Raw genomic sequence first — 22,596 nt, 5'->3', positions numbered from 1 at the left:
TTGCCACACTAGTTGAACATTCTTACTAAAAACACTTTTTTACCAACTAGTAGGAGCAGAACAGCTAGCTGGTGGCGCTAACGGCCAAACTTGTAAGCTTTTTGACACACTAGTCAATAACTATTATACTAGATAATTACTTTGCATCAAATCTAATGTACGCAGATTCTGCCTACTAGTCCACTAGTGACCTTTAAATGTGGGCACTTGTCAATCTCTGCAACCTAAAAATTTTACTAGTTAAGACCCTAACATGGTTTCACTAGTTCACAAGTGCGTTACTACTAATTAACTAATGTGCATTTTAAGCTCTACTGGTTAACATGAAGGGCATGAGGGTGAGTTATAAGTCTTCAAGTAACCTTTCCCTAGTTAATCATTGTCAATTTAAGGCACACTAGATACCAAGGTGACATTTATAGCTGCACCTACACTTGTAAGACATGTAGCCCACACTTGTTAAATATGAAGTTTCACTAGTTTTATTAACAATCTCCACCATTAAACAATTTTTTTCTCCACTACTTGTAGCATATAAAGTCGAAACCGCACGCTATTCAACAACTATATCACACTAGTCAAAAGCTATGCTATAATAATTAACTAGTGCATTTAATTTAGTTAGTTATCTAGTGACCCTCTATTGTGTGCTCTACCATTTTCCAAAATAAGTTGACTGAAATAGGCACCAGCTGGCTAGTTGAAGCCTTTTTGGCAATACGGGTGACCCAGTGTAGCTAGAAATTGTTATCTAGCAAATCTAAATGCATGTTAATGTGTGACTATTTAGAATACCAACAGATTAAAATACAAGGTCATAATGAATTTAATTAATGCACAATTTGGGCTCTTTTAGCTGCAAACTTCAATTAGTTAACCGGGTAAATTTTATATGGGACTATTCAGCTGATGCACAACTTTAGGGGGCACTGTTGGGTAAAAAAATTATTTTGACTAGTTAATCTAGGGATTTATTTTTCTTATATACAGACTGTTTAACTTGTGTGAAAAAGAGCAACTAATTTGTTGTGGCGCGTCCAAAAAACCCCTGCTAGTTGGGAATGTTGTATAAATGGTCCGTACCGTTGTATTTCAGCTGCTAATTGGATAAAAGTGTGACAATTGGGAGTATATTTAGAAGTAGAGCACACCATGTATTGGATTACACACAATTATTAATATCAAGAACATCTTTATTAGCTGCACTAGTGAGGGTCTCCCCCCCAACTAATAAGCTAATTAACAATGGTACAGGATTGATTTTTCTTATGTTCTTTTTCGTATTTTTTTACCCTTTTGTGTATCTGGATGCTTCCATTTGCCTTTCACTTTGCTGCTCGTACACCTGGATAACCCCACTATGGGGCAAGAAAGGATTTTCTACCTAGTATGACATATTCATCGACCGGTCTGGTGAAAAAGTTTTTTTTTCTTCAGCAAAAAGTCTAAGAAGCGCAGCATTGTTGGAGCCTGGTGACAGAAAGTTACAATGGACAATACTGACTTGATGTAGAGTTTATTTAGCTAAAAACATTCCTAGATGATTGCAAAACAAAATTTCTTTTCTATTTCTAGGAGGACCTGAAGGTGGCGCTGTCTCAAGGAGGGCGTCTGTTGGCTTGCATCAATGAGCCGCTGCAGACGGGTCCCGAACACAGCATGACGGAAGATGAAATGGAGAACCTGGCCACTGTTCAGAGGTGCATGAACCGATTGAGACATCCGACATTGTTAATATTTCCACGAACAAGCAAGTTAACCTCTTGCGGCATCCTGTTTTATTTTTATTTTATTCCCTCTGTTTCAGACTTCTGGGTCAGCTGGACGAAACGGAGACGGCGTTTGATGATTTCTGGGAACGTCACCGCACCAAGCTGGAGCAGTGTTTGCAGCTCCGCCACTTTGAAAAGCACTTCCGTGAAGTTAGTCAAGTTCAATCCCAGGAGACGTTGTCCTACCTGTGCCTAGAAAGGTTGCCTTTTTGAACAAAGTGTCTCCTTGTTTCCTAGGTGCGTCCCCAGCTTGGTGTGATGGCCGAGCGTCTGTCGGGTTTCTCCGAAGTCAGCATTAGTCCCGCCCACGCCGAGCACGTCCTGCGAGAGCTCAGCAGCCACGAGGAGAAAGCTTGTGTAAGGTCCCAGTGCAAGGAAAATCCAGGCCTAGAAACACACGCTGTCAAGATGCAGCATGAAAGAAAACCCTTAAAGATCTTTGCAGTGCTTTTTAAATCAACGTCTCGGAGTACAGAAGCAGTCGCACATCATGAACATTTTCCCATTTTATCATCACTTTACAACCACGTACTTCCATGTGCTTTGTAAGATTTCGTGTGGCGGACAAGACAAAAAAAAGAAAAGAGATAAATCCCCAAATTAGTAAATATAATCTCTGTTAGAGGTGCCAGGAATTGCACTCAAGCAAGAGTAGCGCTATTTCATTCCACTTTTACTCAAATATTAAAGAGTCATCCAAAAAAATTATTCAGGTATGAGTAAAAAAGGATTTCATAAAAAAAAAAGCTGTTGATGCTCTGAGTAACTTTAAAGGTATATAGCCAGGTTTTATGCCTATATCAAAAATACCAAATTCCAGTTGATTATGATAAAATAAGGCTATATCCAGACAGTGTTTTGATAGACCTTTTCGAGGCCAAAAATAATCACCTCAACAAGCGCGATGAGCGGATATAAACAGATGAAGCGCCATCTACTGGCAGTACCGCTGAACTACCAGAAAGCCAGATGGCAACTAATAAATCACTAGTAAATAAAGCCTGACCCTCTGCAATGCCTCGCTGTATATTAGTTAAATAATACAGTCGACAGTACTCTAAGAGCCTCATATCAGAACATCAAAAAGAAAATTCCCGTTCATAAACGGAAACAGGGACACAGCATCAAGGTAAGAACTAATCAATAGATCTATTTATAACATTGTTTGTAATTAAGACTAGAGGCTAGGAAGAACATTGCTATCACTATTATCACTGTATTAATAAGGATGTTTACTCACAGTTTGCTGAGAGATGCTAATAGCCGTTAGCTGCTTCCCTTTCCTGCACATGCGCAGTGTCATACTTCCGTTGTTATAGATAAACACTAAGGGCAGGATTTACTAACAAATTGACCAAAAACTAAGCGTAAAACTCCGAAGTACCAACTAATACGGCAGCAGGACGTGATAATCTTTCATAAAAACTTTGCATGCAACCAGAGTGAGTTACTGACGTACAAAATTTAAAAATGTCAAATAATGTGGCTATGCACCTTTTAAAATCTGAAGTAAATAATGAAAATCGTGTAATCGCACAGACAAAAACATGAGGTTATGTGAAAGTGTCGTTATTTTATAGAATAAGATAACAAAATTAGAAAAAATGAATGACAGCATTATAAAATAACGTGTTCTAGGGGAAGAAACTCAGATTTGCAATCTTTTTTTTTTCATAACATAAAGCTACTGGATCCAGCAGCAGGTGATGTAAATCACAGGTTAGAACAGGATGAAGTATTTCCAGTGATAATACAGACTATTTACTGTATGTTCACTTGACCTCCAAATGGCTCAGCAGATAGAAAACAACATCATCTGTAGGTATGTGCTTGTATGCTGTGAATTTTTGGCTAAAATACGTTTGTTAAAGGTAAAGTAGGTAGAGTAGCCAGATGTTTTACTCAACTATTACTCAATTACCCAACTATTAGTCACGCAATCCACAAATCTGGCTTTTATAGTCTGTATAGATCACCCTGAGCACACTACCTCTGTGGTTAAAGAGGGCGGCAGGACCATCGTGCTGTGGAGATACAGGGTCAGGGAGTTAATGGGAAGATAGATGGTGGAAAACCTGTAGAGGAGATTTAAAGGTGAGACAGAGCTTCACCTCCCAGCAGCAAAACAGCCCTGAACGTGCGTCCAGAGCTGCAATGAAAAGGTTTAGATCAAAGCAGATAAAAGTGTTTTAATGGCCTAGTCAAAGTCTGACGGAAATCAAGTTTAGAATCTGTGACAAGATTGGGAAAATTCACTATCACAGAAGCTCTCCATCCCTCCAACCTCACTGAGCTTGAGCTTCTTTTCTCTCCCTTTCAAAATGAAGTCAAATTTTCTGTTTGTGCATCACTTAAAATCAAACACTTTGAAGTTTGTATCGCCAACATGACAAAAGGTGAAAAAAAGTTTAAGGGATATCAATACTTTTGCATGGTCCTCCATGCATATTTATTAATGTAAGTTCCTCTTATAGTCTAATAACAGTAAACGCACCATGAAAACTGAGTTTTTAAGCATACGCGGAAGGCCTCAGATATTATTCTAAAGCTAACAAACACATCAGCAACATTTCTGATACGTTTCCTTCAAAAATAAACAGCCAGAGGTGGATTTAATGGTGTTAAAACAATAGATTATATAGGACATTTTTGACCAATCTGTATAATCTGACCCAATCTGTATAATATGATTGAACTTGACTTTGTAAAGTGCCTTGAGATGACATGTTTCATGATTTGGCGCTATATAAATAAAATTGAATTGAATTGAATTGAATAGATTGACGATTCAGCCTCAGCCCGTAATGCAGGAACTGTTCCATCTAGTGGTTCATCAACAGGTTGCGTCAACAAACATCTTTTTTTTTTTTTATTTACTTATAGAGGCTCGCATCATGTGATGTTTAAGATGACACGTCCCTGTTGTGTTTTTATTAGGAGCTGATGGATCTCGCCCTGTCTCTGGCCAGCGAAGGGGACAGGCTGATAGAAAACTCGCACTATGCTGAGGACTGCATCAGGCCCAAGTGCAGCGAGCTGAGAGGAGTGTGTGAGGAGATCGGCTCCACTCTGAGGAGCAAGAAGGGCCTCCTGCTCAGGGCCTTGGAGCTGCACCATGCCCTGGAGAAGGTAGGGAGAACAGAGTTGGGGTCAGGAATTAACAGATCCGGATGGAGTGCTAAAAATATTTTTCCCTGCAGGCATCCCAGTGGTGCGAGGAAGGCATCTTCCTGTTGGCGAACCAACCCGTGGACCGCTGTCAGTCTCAGGATGGAGCCGAGGCGGCTCTGCATGAGCTGGAGCGGTACCTGGATACCGCAGCTCTGCACACCCTCACGGACCGCAGCGCCATCTGCTGTCAGTACGACGCCGTCCTCAATCCTCAACTCAGGGTCAGTGGCTACCTTAGAGTTCATTATTTTACTCCCCCTGAGGATTTATCCAAACACTAAACCTGCGCTTCTCCCATCAGGACCACATAGATAAAGTTTTCCAGAAGCAAAGTTCTGTCCAGGAGATGTTTGAGAAGAGACAAGTTAGTCTGAAGAAACTCGCCGCCAAGCAGACCAGACCAGTCCAGCCGGTAGCGCCGAGACCCGAGGTCAAGTCTCCGCTTTCCTCTCCCAGTAAGTCCTCTTTAGATAAATACGTGCCGCTATTCATCTGCAGATAAAACGTCAACACTAACCGGAATAATCTGCTTTCCAGGTCTAGAGAGAAAAGAGAGGAGATTCTCGGCAGACAATGCCCTCTGTAAAAAGGTAAATGCATGATTGTAATTTCCTTTTCTGTCCGCCACCTTGAGCTTTTTCCACTTTGTTTGTCATGTTACAACAACAAATTCTAACTTCAGGGCACTTTATCAGGATCACACGTCACATAGTGACACCAAGCAGCTCATAATTGTAAAGTGGAAGGTGAAAAAAATGGATGGTTTTCAAAATTATATGCAAATAAAAATGTGAAAAGTGTGCCATACGTTTGCATTTTAAACATCTACAGGCTAAAATATTAGTCCGTTGTTGTTTAATGATCAGGCTATTTTTATAAACGTCCATTGAGCCAAACCAGTGGCCCTCCATTTTTTAATATTTAGTGAACCCTAGGCTATTACTAACTTTATGATAGATATAAACGGAAAAAGAACGAGTCCGTGTCCAAAAAAAAAAATTATATTAATTGATATTGATCAAAGGATGTAGTTTATTTAGGTTATTCTGTTTTTTGTCAAAAGCTAATTTTTTCTACATTCAAAGTTGGAAAATGAACTCAAAAGGTTAAAACTTGCAACCCCAACCTCAAAATTCAATATGGCCGCCTTAAATCTAAAACTGAGTGATAGCCAAAAGAAGAAAACAAAAGTTTTATTTGCTCCGCTGGTGAATTGGGTCTCATTAAGTCTTTCACACATGCATTACTGTGCAGTGCCCTTTAGAGAACATGCTACTGCAGTACAAAATATAGAAAAAAACTGTTATCTTTTAGTGCTTATAGTAGTTAGCTTGGTCATTACTACCGATATTTCTTCTGACTACCAGTCTGAAAAAAAATAAAATAAAAAATAAATAAATAAATATTTACATTTCAAATATCCACTTTTGCCCCAGGTTCTACAAAGTAACATTTATTGGGAGCATCAATGCGTACATGAGCCATAAAAAACAATAAGTGTTATTGTAATAACTGTAATAACTAATGTGCAATAATCTATTTAACACACTGTGCTATAACCCGTGCAATTATCCTGAAAGAGGTCACTTCTGCTGCTATCACCAAGTGAATATATGTCTATATATATAAACATATATAGGGGTATATAACCGTGAATGTACACATGACATCATCTGCCAACTCTGATTTCTTTTGTATTTTTATTCTTATTTTTATCTCATTTTCTTTTTTGATCCACTGTATGTATAAAGATACACTGCATATAACTGATGCACCTTTTCCTACTTTTGCCACCTTCTTCTGACTATTGTTTGACTATTGAGCCAATGTGACAAGTAAATTTCTCCAACGTGAGATCAATAAAGCCTATCTTATCTTATCTTATCTTATCTTATCTTATCTTATTGTAAGAAGGAGAGAAAGACAATTTAGTTCATATTTTCAAGTTTCAGAACAATTAAATCGCCAATTCTTCATATGAATGGAATAAAAATACAAGCACATAGCTTGCGACCTTATCATGAAGACTGCTCAGCCTCTTTTGCTGATCCCCACAGCATAATGCTGCCACCGCCGTGCCCCTTTCTCTCCATCCCACAGTTAAACTCCACTTTGTGTTGGTTTGTTCATTAAAATCCCAATGAAATGCACCAAATTAAACCAAGCGCTGCATCTTTAGGGGTTGCTCCTTGAAGCTCGGCGACACGTCTGTAAACGTTTATAATGTGTGCATGTTGCCAGGGGGAGTCTCCAGTTCACAATGGTAGCACAAGGCATGCTTCCCTTTCAGAGGAAGAGGAAAACCTGGCAGTGCTTCGTCGGTAAGTGCATCATAGGTCCTGCCCGGGATTTCTTCACGCATTGTCATTCAATAAGCTGTCATTCAGCGAGTTAGGCATCTGTCAAAGCCATGGCTACAACCCAACAGCAGCCAGGCTAATTTAGGTCAGTCTTAAAGCTTCTGTGTCTGCGCTCTTTCCGTGGTCCCCAGGCATGTGATGAACGAGCTGCTGGAGACTGAGAGGGTGTACGTGGAGGAGCTTCTGTGCGTGCTGGAGGTGAGCGCTGTCTTTTACTCGCTGCCCAGTGAAAGCGGCCGGACGTGACCCCCGTCCCCCTTGCATTCACTCGGCGATGTGTCTACGCAGGGTTACGCAGCAGAGATGGACAACCCCGCCATGGCTCACCTCATCCCCAGCAGCCTGCAGAGCAAGAAGGACATCCTGTTTGGGAACATGCCTGAGATTTATCAGTTTCATAAGAGGTACATTTCTCTCAGAGCGCTTTGTTAGTCAGAGTGTTAAGACTTAAACGAACGCTGTTTTTAACAGCCAGGGCATTGTTTATCTCTGCAGGACGTTCCTGAAGGAGCTCGAAGCGTACACAGACCGCCCAGAACTTGTAGGCCGCTGCTTTTTGGAACGGGTATGATTTTTTTATTTATTTTTTTTACCTCCCTTGGAATACCCTGCATTGTAGGGGTTTCAAACATACGGCCCGCGTGCCGGTTTCAGCCCGCCGAACAATTTAGTCCGGCCAGGTGGCTAAATGCACTATCATTATTCAACAACAACAAAAAATTTATTTATTTATTTTTTAATCCAGTGTCCTGTCTGGCAATGTGGCAATAAGAATTGTTGTCTTAATGCCAAAAAGAGCTCATCAGATTTGACTTTCACAAGTGGAGCAGTACTGCTTTTGCCATAGTGCTCCGCTTGATTTGTGAATGTGAATAGTTTTATTATGATTCATGCGGGGAATATCTCAAATGATATGGACACTACAATGGGAAAGTAGGAGAGGAAAGGAAGAACAAGAAGAAAAAAAGAAAAGGTGAAAGAAAGAGGAGATAAAAGGAAGAGAATTATTGAAAAAAAATCTTTGTTTAATTGAAAATCTGCAGTTCCTATATTGTCCACGAGGGGCGCTGTGTTTTAATCAGCAGATGGTAGCACTGAGCTTCAGATGTGGAAAATAGATTTTAAATCATTTCTTAATTTTTATCTAATGTATTTTGTCATGCAGGACAGTGTTTTTAAGTAACAAAAAATGTGAATAAATGTTTTTCAACATTGTACAATCACTGTGATCAGTTCTTATGCATAATGCACTTAAGTAAATGTTTAACTGAGTAAAAGTATTGTTGAAATTGCACATACTTTTCTTAAAAACGCTGAGGTTATTCATAGTATATTGTGTAAAAGTGAAATTCATTTAATATAAAAATCAACAAAAAGTCCACTTTTATTAGTTCTATTTAATCTTGCGATGAGTTTACTCGTGTGGCCCTCTTGAGATCAGATTAAGCTGTATGCGGCCCCTAAACCAGAATGAGTTTGACACCCCTGCCCTACAATAAATAAATAAATAAATAAAACATTTGCTTTACTGAAGAACTCATTATATGTTGTTTTCCTGCAGATGTCAGACTTGCAGATCTACGAGGCATATTGCCAGAATAAACCTCGCTCAGAGAGCTTGTGGAGACAATGCTCCGACTGTGCCTTCTTCCAGGTTAGCACCTTTTTTTTTCTCCCACCCCACACGTCTCCATGGAGCAACACAGTCGAAGTATATCTTAACTGTGTTTTTTTTTTTTGGATCTAGGAGTGCCAGAAGAAGCTTGAGCACAAACTTGGTTTGGACTCCTACCTCCTCAAGCCTGTCCAGAGAATCACAAAGTACCAGCTCCTGCTAAAAGTGAGCGGTGCACATGCTTCACATCGAGTTTTCCTTCTTAAATCAAACAAACATGGACCGGTTCTACTCACCGTCTGCTGCTTCTCGTTTGCAGGAGTTGCTGAAGTACAGTAAGGGCTGCGATGGCGCTGCTGACCTGCAGGAAGCTCTCTCCTCCATCCTGGGAATCCTGAAAGCCGTCAACGACTCCATGCATCTCATTGCCATCACAGGATATGAGGTTTGCTCAGTAGCAGCAAAGCATTGTGGTCTGACAGGAGATTAACTCTGACATTTCAGGTTTAGAAGGGCCTGTATCTCTTCTTTTAGATGTGTTTTTAGTCACAATTCATTTAACTAGCGAGTCTGGGTGATTTATTCAGTGCCTCGCCCAAAGAATTCACTCTCCTACAACATTTTATATTTGTTTGCATGTATTTTATTTGGGGTTTTATGGGATAAACCATGGCAACACAGTATGTAGGTATGAAATGGAATTTTTTTTTTTACATACTTTTAAAATTTGTATTATTCTATTTTATTTATTTATTTTTTACATATAAAAATCTGAAAAGTGTGGCTTTGTTTACCTGCATTTTGCTGCTAATGCAGCTGCAAGAATTATAAATTTCCAAGCTTCGCATGTCTACAAAATAGAGTTTAAACACATTGACTCAGTTAGAGTGGATGAAGCGTCTCAATAAGCTTTTCCCACAGCATGACGCCGTCACCGCCGTGTTTGACCATCAGCACCATGTGTTTGGTGTAGATGTGTGGTTTTAGTTTTTGAACATTGCCTAAAAAGCTCAATTTTGGTCTCATCTGACCAGACTGCCTTCTTCCACTTCTTTGCGATGTTGCCTACATGGGTTGAATTGGCATTCTTCCATGTAGGTCAGATTTATGAATTGCTATTACTAATAATAATAATTATCCACTTGGTAGATTCTCCAACCTGATGCTAAGTGATTATTTCACAGTATTAGTAATATTGTTACTCCTGCTACAGCTACTGCTTCTATATCCTTAAATGAAGACTGTCAACAATTTATTTTATTTCTTTTTAGAATTGTGAGAAATAATGTCTTTTCTCCACCATCTTTGTTGATACCCTCCTGCCTGGCCTGTTATCTCTTACAGCTTTGCACCACTAACTTCACCTGAGCTAGCCAAGCTTACTGGTACAATGAAAGCCTTCATGCTCTCCGGACATTTTGCTGACAACTTGGTTCAAAAATGTCCTGAAGTGCATGGGTTTCAGCATGCCCACTGTTGTCAGCATCCCATAAAGTACCTATTTATGTATAAAATGCTGTCACCCACCTCCAAACTTCAATTTGCTGCTAAGATCTTAGAGCAGATCTTAGAGCAGTCACGTGCTGATTTGGACCAGCACAGCATTCTTGACCACGTCCTGCCTGGTTTTCATGGATCTCATTGAAATGAAACGGCTCTCTTTAGCGTATTGCAGGACATTTAAATGCAGAGTGACAAAGGAAGCTGTTCCTTCCTGCTTATGTTGGACCTTACCTTCACTTTCAACACAGTTGACCATCACGTTTTGCCCAATAGGCTGAGGTGCTGTGTTAGTGTGTCAGGATCGGCCTTGGAGTGGTTCTCTGAACTACAACTATTCTGAGTACACATCTCTCCCTTATCCCATCCATCTTGGTGTACCCCAAGGTTCTGTTTTGGGGGCTCTGCTTTTTTTATTTTGTTTGCTTTTCTTGAAAACAATCTGTCAACCATTAAAGACATTGTTTTAATTCAATTAAATTGTATTTATATAGCACCAATTCATGAAACATGTCATCTCAAGGCACTTTACAAAATCAAAATCAATCAGATTATACAGATTGGTCAAACATTTCCTATATAATGGAACCAGTTGATTGCATCAAAGTCCCGACAAGCAGTATTCACTCCTGGAGAAGCGTAGAGCCACAGGGAGAGTCGTCTGCATTGTCTATGGCTTTGCAGCAATCCCTCATACTGAGCAAGCATGAAGCGACAGTGGAAAGAAAAACTCCCCATTAACGGGAAGGAATGGGAAGGAATGTCATCTACTATGCAGATGATATTTAATAGGGGGTTTTCAGGTGACGTCACGCTCACGTGACTACTCAGCGCGTCCGCCATATTGGCCGGCAAGCTCAAACTGGCAACCAGCTCCCGGGTGGCAGTCGTTTCTCACCGTTGACCCTGCATTGTATGATGCCTTAGGCAGTATTGAAAGTGAGCAATGGGGAAAACGTGTTTAATGGTTGGTTGCACGGCCCGTGGAGGTGGAGAACAATGCTCTTTCTATCGCCTACCAGCCGTAATCGTGAATCAGTGTGAAAAAACGAAACAGCTCTCTGAACAACGCCGTCACCTATGGCTGACACGGATATCCAGGTCCGATTTGGACGGTGTTAAGCTGGAATACGCCAGAGTCTGCAGTGCTCACTTTGTCACAGGTAATTAACTGTTAAGCATTTAAAACATGTAAGAATATATTAATAATATTTAAACAATATATCTACTTGGGGTTTAGTTAAACCGGGCTGCAGCCTACAGTGCTAGTTGACCTATATTCTGAGGTCAGTGTGTCTGAATATGCAGGTATAAACATCGAATAGACAAACACTAGTCAAATACCAGTACTACGAGTGGGCCTAATAAAATTTGACAACATATATAGCGAGCCCTGCGTCGGATTGTTTACATTTTTACCATCTTATTAAAACTCTCCCGTCCACGTATGATGGCGAATTCCTTCATGTACATAACTTCTACATCTCGTACCTAACCAGATGTGAACTGGTTGTGAGCCTCTAGATCCTTGTAAGCTCTCATTTCCTCAAGAGTGTGCAGAGGGTTTTCACCGAACACCAGGTAATGCACTATGTCGCCGTGCTCTACATTTGGCCAATCATCTGGATTACTGCTAAACAAGGCACCGTGGAGGGCATACAGGTCCATATGGTCGATCACGGAACATTTCCTCAGGTATACGTCCTTATCTGGTGGCTCTAGCGTGCTGGCGTACTTATCCATTCGCGATATGATAATATGTGTACGACAACTAGAGACACTGAAGTGAGCCACCCAAGATGGCGGACCAGAAGCTGGCCAGTGACGTCACTGAAAACCCCCTATTGTTCACCTCGTTCCGCCCAAAGCAAATGTCTAATCCCCATCGTTTGTTAGAATAGAGGTGGGGAACACAAATACATGCCACACTGTTCAGATTTTGATTTGGGAAACACAACAATATGCTCTTTTGTGCTGGTGTAGAGCTGAGAACACTATTGTGAGGCACTCTACATGAATCGCGCATAAATAAGACGAAAACGTCTACTATAAACCTGTGTCTTCTCCTTTTAGGGTAACCTCTCAGAGCTTGGTCGCCTGCTGATGCAGGGCTCTTTCAGTGTTTGGACGGAGCATAAAAAAGGCCACGCCAAGGTGAAGGACCTGGCCCGGTTCAAGCCCATGCAGAGGCACCTGTTCCTGCACGAGAAGGCTCTGCTCTTTTGCAAGAGGAGGGAGGAGAACGGAGAGGGCTACGAGAAGGCTCCGTCGTACAGCTTCAAGCACTCACTCAGAGTAAGCTCGCCTTGTTTTCATGTCAGCACGATGTCCTCGCTGCAGACAACTCATCTGTTTATGGGGTTTTCCGCGCAGATGAGTGCGGTGGGCATCACCGAGAATGCTAAAGGAGACAACAAGAAGTTTGAGATTTGGTGCAATTCCAGGGAGGAGGTTTTTATAGTGCAGGTAAGTAGCGGCCTCAGAAGACACCCGCTGTATCTCTGCAGAATACACAGAGAGGAAACAACGCTTTGCTTTTTCTAGGCTCCCACCGCGGAGATCAAAACGGCATGGGTGAACGAGATCCGCAAAGTTCTGACTCAGCAGCTCAAAGCCTGCAGAGGTAGGCTTGTTCGCGCTTCGCTCTGCTGTTCTTGCATGGCGTCGCCGCTCGTCTCTGCAGTAAACTTTGCTACGTTTCAGACGCCACTCAGCAGAAGGGCTCAGACTCGATTTCTCCAAATCCCACCAGCAATAACACCTCCGTCTCCCTCAGGTAGGTGGTGACAAAGCATGCTCAGAGACAAACGAGTAATGAAAACTTGCATATATGGAAAACATATTTGCACCCTATTCGGTTTTTTGTTCACTTGTAAATGTCTCGGTTTATCAAACAAAACTGCTATCTAGCATGTGCATTAAAATATCTTTTACATCACTGGAGTCCGGACTTGAACTAGGACACTCCAAAACCTTAATTTTCGTCATTCAGCAGTGGACTTGCCGGTATGATTTAGATTGTCCCGCAGCATAAGCTACACTGCAAAAAGGGAACTAAAAGTAAGTAAACTTTTTTGGAAATTAGTGTATTTTTCCTTGATTTAAGTAGCTAAAAAAGAATATTTGCCAATGGAATAAGAGTTTTGCACTTAAAATAAAAACATTTCATCACCATTATCTTATTTCAAGTGCAGGATATCTAATTATCTTATTTTAGGGGTAAAAATACTCATTCCACTGGCAAATACTATTATTTAGCTGCTCAAATCAAGGGAAAATATTCAAATTTTTGAGAAAATTTTACTTACTTTTAGTTCCCTTTTTGCAGTGTAGGCACCCATTTTCTTAAATCATAAACTAATAATTGACATAATTTGCTGGTATGGAGCAAAAGCCCTGGTTCCCTCAGCGAGTCATGCAGGAAGCAAAGCAACTCCAGACCATCACACTACCGCCATGTTTTATTGTCAGGATGGCGATCTTTGTCTGAAAGGCCAGAAGTAACAACAATTGTCGATCCACAGCCTATTTTGTCAAAGGTTTTAAGGATCTTACAGGACTTTTTATTTCTTTTTTTAATCAGCAGTGGCTTTTGCCTTGCGTTTCTCCTATGGAGGCCATTTTTGCCCAGTTTCTTATAAATTATGAACTCTTGCCTTGGAAACAGCTCATTTAGATTTATAGATCTTAATGACTTTGTTTCTCATCTGTTCTTGGGCGTCTTTAGCTCAAAGGATGACATGTTGCTCCTTTATTTGTTTTTAGCCTACTTCCTGCTGTCACACAGGTCCTGTTTACGTATCGTACAGGTCCGGCCACAGTCAGAGGTGTGATGATTGAGTTCAAACCCAGATTGGTTAATCCCGCTTGATTCAAGTTTTAACAAGGATTAAATTAATTATTCAAAATTGTCTTTATGCATTGACTCTTGCTCTCTCTTTCAGATATTAAAATGTAATTTTAAGAACTCATTGCGCCGTATGAAGTAGCCTCTTTGTTTCCTCCAGCCCGTTCCGCAGCAGTGGCCAGAAGAACCAGAAGAAGCAGGATGAGAAGAAGGCCGAGCCTAACCCGCCCCCAGAGGCTAACTCGTGTCCCTCACCGAAACACAAAGGTGAATTATTATTATTATTATTAATGCATCTTACAACAACAATCAGTTTTGGCCACAGGGCTTTAAAAGCGTCCCCCTATATGCCCCCTGCTCTATCAGCTCTCTGTAATCTGGACTCTATTTCTCTCCGTCATCTTCATCTCCATGGCTCCCCTTGCTCTATTTTCCTCCCCCTGCCTGCCTCCCATCCCAAACCATCGCCTCCAGATGAAGCTGTGACCAGCCCGACCACTGACAGGTCCTCAGTGGCTAAAAAGCGTTTTACTTTGCAGGGTTTCAGCAACCTCAAGAGTCCCAAAGGTAACATTAGAGACGTCACCGACCTCATGAGTTTCCTTATAAAAGCTGACGGTGGTGCGTTATCAGCCTCTGTGCTGGAGGTATTCTGCCACCTGGTGGTGAAAGCATAAACAGTCCTTGTCCCAATGCTATTTTTTCCACAAGTTCCTCCAAACAAAAAGTTAGTTTGCTTTTGCTTCTTCCCTCTCAACTCTCTTTGTTTCTTTCTTCTTTTCATGCCCCCCCTCTCTACTCCCCGCCTGCATGTCCAGGCTCAGCTCTGAGTCCTGAGCACACCTCCAAACGCCACTCGGTCAAGAGCGACCCCACGCCATTTGGGTTCAAAGGTACATTCTTGTCCCATCGTAGCTGGGTCGTTTGGTTCTTAGACGCCATCAATCATCCTCTCATTTGTCCTCGTTAGAGTGTGTCCAGCTCTTGTGCTGTAATTGATTAGATTTCACATTTAATTCGTTTTATATGTGAGGAGAGAGGCGCCAGCTATCTGTGCGCGAAGCTGTGTTTTCAGCGTAATTTTATATTTGACACACATAGTTACTTAATGTCCTATTAAGTTTGAGCTTTTAATTAGTACGGTCCAAGTTTCGACCGTCGGACCCAAAACATCCCCCTCAGAGGAACAGAAATTGGACTTGATGGTCAAGAACCACCTTGGTTGACGCCTCTCCTAACAGTGTCACTGTCTACAGCGATGCAGGTTTAATATTGCTGTAGACTGTGAGGTTTTCATTGTCAGGCTAGTCAAAGATTGAGCTGGTTGGCCACTACGACAGGAGGTAAGTTTGGAGGCGTCGTCATGCTGTGGGACCATTTCCGTGCCACTGTAACACTTTTGGATCAAGGGGAAACCCAAATCAGATTTAAATTTACACTGTCAGCGCAAAAAATAAAAAATAAAATATATATAGGTTGGGATGGACATTGATGACAAGAAACTAGAAGCTCCTGGACACCATCAGTGTCGCTGACCATGCTGATCCGCAGTGTACATGACCATGGAATGGCAGGAGACTTTGCCACCATAGCGAAGGGTATTTAACTGAGGCAAAGTGAGGCTAATGCACCTGAGTATCAAGTGTCATGTGTGGTGGTGGCAGCATCGTGCTGCAGGATTGTTTCAGTGGTGCATTTCACCAAGTGACGTAAGCTGAAGTAAGCTAACATGAAGCCTTTTAAAAACATGTAAACTATGCTTAAAAGTCACATCTCTGACCATTTCAGGTCAAATATATATAGACCCCGTGCACTACTAAAACAAGCATCATCTCTTTGCAGAGTGCTGATTAGGCCACGCCATTTTCAAAGTATACAGTGAGAGCAGCGGAGCTACAATGAACGGCTGACACCAAAGCTAACTGCTAAGCTAACCGCTAAGCTAACCGCTAAGCTAACCACATACATCAACTCTAGAAGTGAGCATGTGCAGCCAGCACGTGAAAACTAACAATGAATGCACATTAGCTTTACGTGAGCGCGTCAGGATGATGGCGTGTGGGACAACCAATAGATGAGGTGATACCACTGAGCTATATATTACACTGGAGTGCTAATAGCCTGTTGTTAGAACGAGTCGCTTTGAAGCCACCAGCCGCCATATTGGTACTCCCTATTTCCCCCCAGTAACTAGGGAATATGTGCGCTACAGCATCGAATAACGAGGATTTTCTCATGTTGGGGGGGGGGGGGGGGGGGGGGGTTAAAACTTTTAAAATGTCAAATGCCATATACTTTTGTTATGTTCTAAAACTATCAAGTACTGAGAAAGTCATGTGCTGAAATATTTTGCATTTTATTCATTTAAATATATATATATATATATATATATATATATATATATATATATATATATATATTTACATATATGTATTTACATATATGTATTTACATATATGTATACACATACTTATATATACATATATATATATATATTTAATATGAATAACATGCAAAATACTTCAGCACCTAATTTCCTGGTAGTTGATAGTGTTAGTACATCCACTGACTGTAGAATTACCTATGAAACGTTTTCACACAGCCAGAAAACTGCTTGTTGTTGCAACCAAATCCTATGAGATTCTGTGAGAGTAGGGAGTAGCAAAATGGCGGCCAGTGACTTCAGTTTTTCGGCAAAATCGGCACTCCAGTGTATTATATAGCTCAGTGGGTAATACCCCCAGAACTTGAGGGACATAGGGGAGTGAGGGCAGGACGACATGAAGGCATCTGATTGGTTCCTCCCCATTTGGACCAAATGACAGGATTGGTCAGAGTTTTTAAAGGCCTGCAGCTCTAACAGAGATCTAATTTTTTAACCTTCTTTTTCTGAATTCATAATGTATTGACTACTGTCAGGATGGAAGGATTACCAACTATAGCTTTAAATCTGCAGGCTTCGTATGCAGCACAGTATTTCTCCTTGCATTATCCCTGAAAATTCCCCGAAAAACAAAAACAAAAATCTATTTTACTTCAGATTCTTTTGCTGAGAACCCCTTTCCGTGCCAAACTGCTCTCTGGATGCTTTACTAACACTTTCTCCTGATCAGTGTGGCGCCAAATGCTGCTAAATATTTTTTCTAAAGCTTAAATTAACCAGCAGACCGTTTGGTCTCCTGTCATTGATTCGCTGGCAGTTTCTTCCCCCTTCTAGAGCCGGCCACACGCAGCGCTCTGAGCAGAGTCAAATGGATGAGCACTTCTAATCTGTTACAGAGCAAGCGGCAAGGTAACACCGCTGCTTTCAGGGTGGAGGTTCAGCCGCTCCTTGGGAGGGGGGGGTTTGCTGTTGTGGTGCTAATTATGGTGAAGTTAGCAACATCGCAACCTTCTGATTGGTGTTTTCCCCAACACTGAGGCTAGAGAAACCATCAAGTGAGAGCTGAAGTGATATTTGTAACCATCTGGAAGAGAAATGGTTCACTTAAAATGCATGCTTCACCATAAATTGGTTGTTTTTTTTGTTCTTCTTTCTAGACTGGGTGTTTTTGGGGGATTTTGTTAAACATTTAACACCTTTTCGACTCAAAAAGTTCAAAAAGTTCCGATCTTTGAACAGAACAAATCCTTATTTTTGGGTCTGCTTGTTTTCCCAGTTGTCCTCTCCCTATAAACTCATCTTGTCTGGGAGTTTTTTGGGGCTGGCCTTTATATCTTTCACTCTGTTGGTGGATTGGTTCGCCTTATTTTAAAGGTTGCTCCTAATGTGACTGTGACGTTCAATTTGGAACCACAAGCATGACTACCCCGAATAGTCCTGATCTTTTCTCCAACCTATCGCTGAGATTAAACATTTTTTTCCTGTTCGGATGAAGACATCAGTCACTCTGGGAGCAATCTGAGGTCACAGTCTGAGTGCGTTGAATCTAAATTTTCTTCCTTGTGTCTCTCGTTTGTTCTTGCCGTCCTTTGACCCGTCTCACACGGACAGGCTGGAACAAGTCTTCTCTCTCGGCGGACGCCTCGGAGGAGAACGACGGCTTCTCCAGCGGCGAGGACCCCATGAACTCTGACGTCGAGGATGAAGTGGTGAAGAAGCTGGTGAGCCTGAAATATCTGGGATTCCCTCAGCTTTTAATGCGCTGCAAGGGCTTCGTCGTTAAAATGCGTCGTCTTTGTGACCCTCAAGGCTCCGGGAAAGTACACCGTGGTAGCAGACTGCGAGAAGGCGGGTCCTCAAGAGCTGTCTGTCAAAAGTGGAGACGTGGTCCAGCTGATCAGAGAAGGAGAGGAGGGGCAATGGTAAAAACATCTGTATTTATAAACCACACATCATGCTTTGAGTGAAGACCAGACTCAAAAAAGGACAAAAAAATGTTCAAAGTAGAAAAGAATTCAATTTAATTCTTCCAAAAATAGTAAACAAAACAAAGACTTAACGTAAGAATAAATCAGAGGATAAATAACAAATTTGGGCCCAATTTAGCTGAGGTCAACTGAACTCTAACTCAACACAAACAAAACTGACCTCCCAACAAAGAACAAAAGGCTGCTTAAATAGGGATGGAGTAACCCAAGTCTACCACATGAGGGAGGCACGACATAACAAAAGAGCAAATAAATACAAAATTAATCTATGAAACAAATAAAGCAAAACTAACTCTTACTTAGCAGAAACAATAATAGATGAATATTTAAGTGGCAAAATAACTAATTAAAAACAATTTGAAACAAGTCTTCCCCTGTCAGTCTTTCAAACAAAACAAATGGTACGCTCCAGGTTTCCTCCTCCTGCTGGTTTGTATCAGCAGCACCTCAAAAAAAAAAAAAAAAAACAAGTGTAAATAAACCATTCAGACAGTCATTAACCAAAGTGCGCACCCATTAGAAAATACCTGTCTAAATGAAATAACTTAAACTGGAATATAATATAAAGACAGAAAAGAATACTAACACGATGTGTTGGTGGGAGGATCATCCACCACAGAATGTAGGTGAAAAACCTTCAATTTAAGTCTCATCAGACCAGAGCATCTTCTTTCAAATGTTCGCAGCGCCCCCTACGTTTCTTGTGGAAAACTGCAACCAGGGCTCTGCGTGGCTCCTGCCACTTTTCGATAAAGTTCCAGTGCCAGTTTAGGCGCTCTCTTCAGATGCACCCCTGTCCTTCCACATCACAATTATGCACCACATTAGCAAAAGTACTTTAATTCTGGGGTTGTGTTATCTGTGTTGTAAGATGTTCTCTTTTTTATTTATTTTTTTGCATGTTAAAGTCTGATTAATCCTCCGCAGGTTTGTGAAGAACCTTCGAAGCGGTAAAGACGGCTGGGTGGCAGCTGCAAACCTCCTCAGCCTCATCTCAGAGTCCAAATCATCTCAATCACTCAGCAGCTCCGGTTGGTCACCAAGACGGGAAACGTATGCACTTCTCTGTTTGTTCCCCGTTGTGACTGAAAGTGTTTGTCCCGCAGATGGCAGCGTCTCTGGGAACCTCAGCACCTCCTCCAGCTGCAGCGAGACCTACACCAGCTTCTCCGACATCAAACCCTGACCGTCCCCTCAACCCTTTGAAGTGATTTTTCTACTCGCATCGTGAAATCTTCGGCTGACTCTGACAGGAAGACAGAATCAGTGTATTATCTTTTTAGTATTCTTATTCTTATTATTGACACAGGTACCAACTTTAAAAGTTTCCTTGCACCTTATAGTTCTAATTTTCACAGACATACCATGTGATGCATCATCTCCTGTCAGGTCTGCTTTATAAAAAAAACAAAGAAAAGAAAAATCCCAGAAGGCTTAAGAGCCTTAATTTGCTGAACAAGTGTTCAGTGCCATAGCGTGATTATGTAGCATCTAAACAGACGTTTTTAAAGAGTATCTGCACTAAACGCAACAGCACCGGAGTGAAACCCCGGGGCCCCGTCGAGACGAGGACATCGCGGCACAGCGGCAGATTCTTCAGAGCTTGCACGCGTGCTATCCAACAGGTATTTCACATATTGCAACAGCTTTAGTGTCGGGCATTGATTGCACGCTGTGAAAAGTGGCGGGCGGCTGCAACTAGAAACATGCTGGTGGCGCGTCTTGGAGCGAAAACCGGGCCCCCCCTGTTAGTCATGGGACATGAAAGAGGTGTGTGTATGTTTTGGCACACAAAAAAAAAAAAAAAAACTGTGTTCCTCCCATATTTTCACTGGATAAACAAAGATTTAGATGTCTTGCAAGTTGAATGTCACAAAAGGATCCACATCTTGCACATCTCTACTTCAAAACAAAAAAAAAAAAAAAAACTGGCAGCTTGGACATCTAGATTTTTTATTTTTTATTTTTCCAAACGGGGCCTCCCCTCTGAGCCGCTCTCCGTTTTACCTCTCAGGAAATCGCGGTAGTCGCTCGGTCAGGCAGGTGCTACTGCATATCTGCATACCGTGTCACTGCAGGGGAGCTTTTAAAGAAGTGGCTATAATAATAGAAATCGTTTCCTCAGCACTGTGTGACCGTGACCTGACGTGCGCCGAAACGGTCAAACGGCATCGCAAATCTCAATCAACTGCATTTATGTGTGTTTTTTTTTTTTTTCTGTGCCACCTGCACAAAAGACAGCTTTGTCTCTTGGTCTCTGCTCCCAGCCCCATTCAGGCATGTGACAGTAGCTACTTTTTTTTTTTTTTCAAATAAAGCCAGACCTGTTCAACATGTTTGCTGAACAGGTCTAAATGTGGCGGATCCCATTTAGAAATAACAAAAAAGAAGCTAATTTTGTTTTTATTTTTTTAGGAACTGCACAGAAGGAGGAACCTGTGCTGTCGTAAACACTGAATCACCGCCTCTCTCTGGGAGCAAACTTGTGTTTATTTTATTTTTTATATACACACCCCAGATTTCTACTGTAAAGTCCTCTCCTTCCTTTATTTTTATGAACAGGAATGCGCAGGGCGCTGCTGAACTAAGCCCAGCTCCACCCGTTTATAGCTCAGAGCGGGCCTGACGTCTCTGTTGGTAAAGGGAAAGGAAGAATTTGTACGGCAGGCCTTTTTAGCTTCAGACGTTGCGCGGCTGGCCGGCCTTATGTGTTGATAAATGTACCTCTTCTATCGATGTCACCTCTATACCTCATGCTGTTTCTCCTCAAGAGCACGTAAACTGTAAAGAAGAGTCTCTTTGTCTCAGCGTTTTCACTCTTTGTGGCATGTTCCTCACATTTCCCCTATTTTAAACCTAAAAGATAAATAAATAAAATACAATATTTTTTACCCGGCGCTCTTCGTACATTATGAGAGTTTATTTTCCTGCCCTCTGTAAGAAAGCTTGACACGGGCGCTAAACCTGTCAGGGCTTGGCCGTGGTCGCACCGTGAAGCTGGATGAATCGTTTGTACTTTTGATTCCGTGGCTGGGGGGGAAAACGACGAGAAAGGGGTTATATTTTTTACTTTTCTGTTTTTATGCAGCACATTGCGGCAACCACTGTCTTTATTTTCTGATGGTATATCTACTGTGTATGATATGGTGAAATAAAAATGTTATTATGAGACATACATGTATATATTTGTAAATATGTATTCTGACTTGTATGTACAATTAAAGCAGCTTTAATAAAGTATGAGATGTTTCCTCAACTGGATTTCTTGTGCCTGTACTGTTAATTTATTTTCATACAGACGGGTAATTTGAACCTTATGTGTGTATTATATTTGAATTGAGCCATACAGAAAGCGAGAACCTTCAGATTTTGTCCTTTTCCAGTAGGCTATGTACATTTATTCAAATTGACTCTCCTATTCGTTTAAAATTCTTATAATTGTCTTGACACTTAACCCTGTCCTCTTCCTTACACCCTGAAACGACAACATACATTTGTAAGTCGCTGAATTATACATTATCCCCTTTTGCACAGCCTTGAACAGGAGAAACCTGCATAACCATTTGCAGACGCTCCAACTGAAAGTAATGAGATTTGGGCTGTGGAGACTCCAGCAACATAATGTGTGTAAACTACTGCTCTGCGTGGTGGTATGTGTTTATGTACGAAGATTTTAGGCACCCTAACCAAAAAAAAAATGCGAGTAAACTAATGCGTTATTCGTGAAAATTTGGGTTTTTGCCCCTTTCCATAGGTCCAGGGCCGCATTCCAATTTGGTCTTGGGCTAAGCGTTGCAGCCTTTACATTTTTTCCTGTAATGCCTCAAAAAAAGGTACCAACAGATGCAGCCTGAATTAAAACATAGCTTTATATGTTATTTGTACTTAAATATATGTTCCAGTGAAGGTGGTAGGGAGGATTTAAAGAGGGAAGTTTTTTTTTTTTCTTCTTTTATTCTC

The 22,596-nt window shown here is 41.3% G+C and overlaps 1 protein-coding gene across 8 annotated transcripts in view; it reads left to right on the top strand.

Moving 5' to 3' along the window:
• mcf2la (mcf.2 cell line derived transforming sequence-like a) overlaps nt 1–21,897 on the top strand; it is an 80,524-nt gene extending 58,627 nt beyond the window's left edge. For 3 of the 8 annotated variants that reach the window (XM_036127931.1, XM_036127928.1, XM_036127930.1), the window contains 25 exons: nt 1,576–1,700; nt 1,808–1,922; nt 2,010–2,129; nt 4,710–4,901; nt 4,973–5,164; nt 5,245–5,398; nt 5,481–5,533; nt 7,185–7,264; nt 7,435–7,501; nt 7,592–7,707; nt 7,799–7,868; nt 8,865–8,957; nt 9,051–9,143; nt 9,238–9,363; nt 12,492–12,713; nt 12,792–12,884; nt 12,963–13,041; nt 13,122–13,194; nt 14,426–14,532; nt 14,740–14,832; nt 15,084–15,158; nt 18,260–18,369; nt 18,458–18,570; nt 19,564–19,667; nt 19,743–21,897. In XM_036127931.1, coding sequence (XP_035983824.1) covers nt 1,576–1,700; nt 1,808–1,922; nt 2,010–2,129; nt 4,710–4,901; nt 4,973–5,164; nt 5,245–5,398; nt 5,481–5,533; nt 7,185–7,264; nt 7,435–7,501; nt 7,592–7,707; nt 7,799–7,868; nt 8,865–8,957; nt 9,051–9,143; nt 9,238–9,363; nt 12,492–12,713; nt 12,792–12,884; nt 12,963–13,041; nt 13,122–13,194; nt 14,426–14,532; nt 14,740–14,832; nt 15,084–15,158; nt 18,260–18,369; nt 18,458–18,570; nt 19,564–19,667; nt 19,743–19,822 — 2,745 coding nt within the window. In that variant the 3' untranslated portion in view covers nt 19,823–21,897. Of the gene's footprint in view, nt 1–1,575; nt 1,701–1,807; nt 1,923–2,009; nt 2,130–4,709; nt 4,902–4,972; nt 5,165–5,244; nt 5,399–5,480; nt 5,534–7,184; nt 7,265–7,434; nt 7,502–7,591; nt 7,708–7,798; nt 7,869–8,864; nt 8,958–9,050; nt 9,144–9,237; nt 9,364–12,491; nt 12,714–12,791; nt 12,885–12,962; nt 13,042–13,121; nt 13,195–14,425; nt 14,533–14,739; nt 14,833–15,083; nt 15,159–17,482; nt 17,558–18,259; nt 18,370–18,457; nt 18,571–19,563; nt 19,668–19,742 lie in introns of all 8 variants that reach the window. The other 5 variants (XM_036127929.1, XM_036127934.1, XM_036127933.1 and 2 more) reach the window with 5 other exon arrangements.
• The last annotated feature ends 699 nt before the right edge of the window (nt 21,898–22,596 follow it).

This window comes from Fundulus heteroclitus, chromosome 24 (genome assembly GCF_011125445.2).
Source record: "Fundulus heteroclitus isolate FHET01 chromosome 24, MU-UCD_Fhet_4.1, whole genome shotgun sequence".
NCBI classification, from domain to species: Eukaryota; Metazoa; Chordata; class Actinopteri; order Cyprinodontiformes; family Fundulidae; genus Fundulus; species Fundulus heteroclitus.
This window is presented reverse-complemented; position numbering and strand designations above follow the sequence as displayed.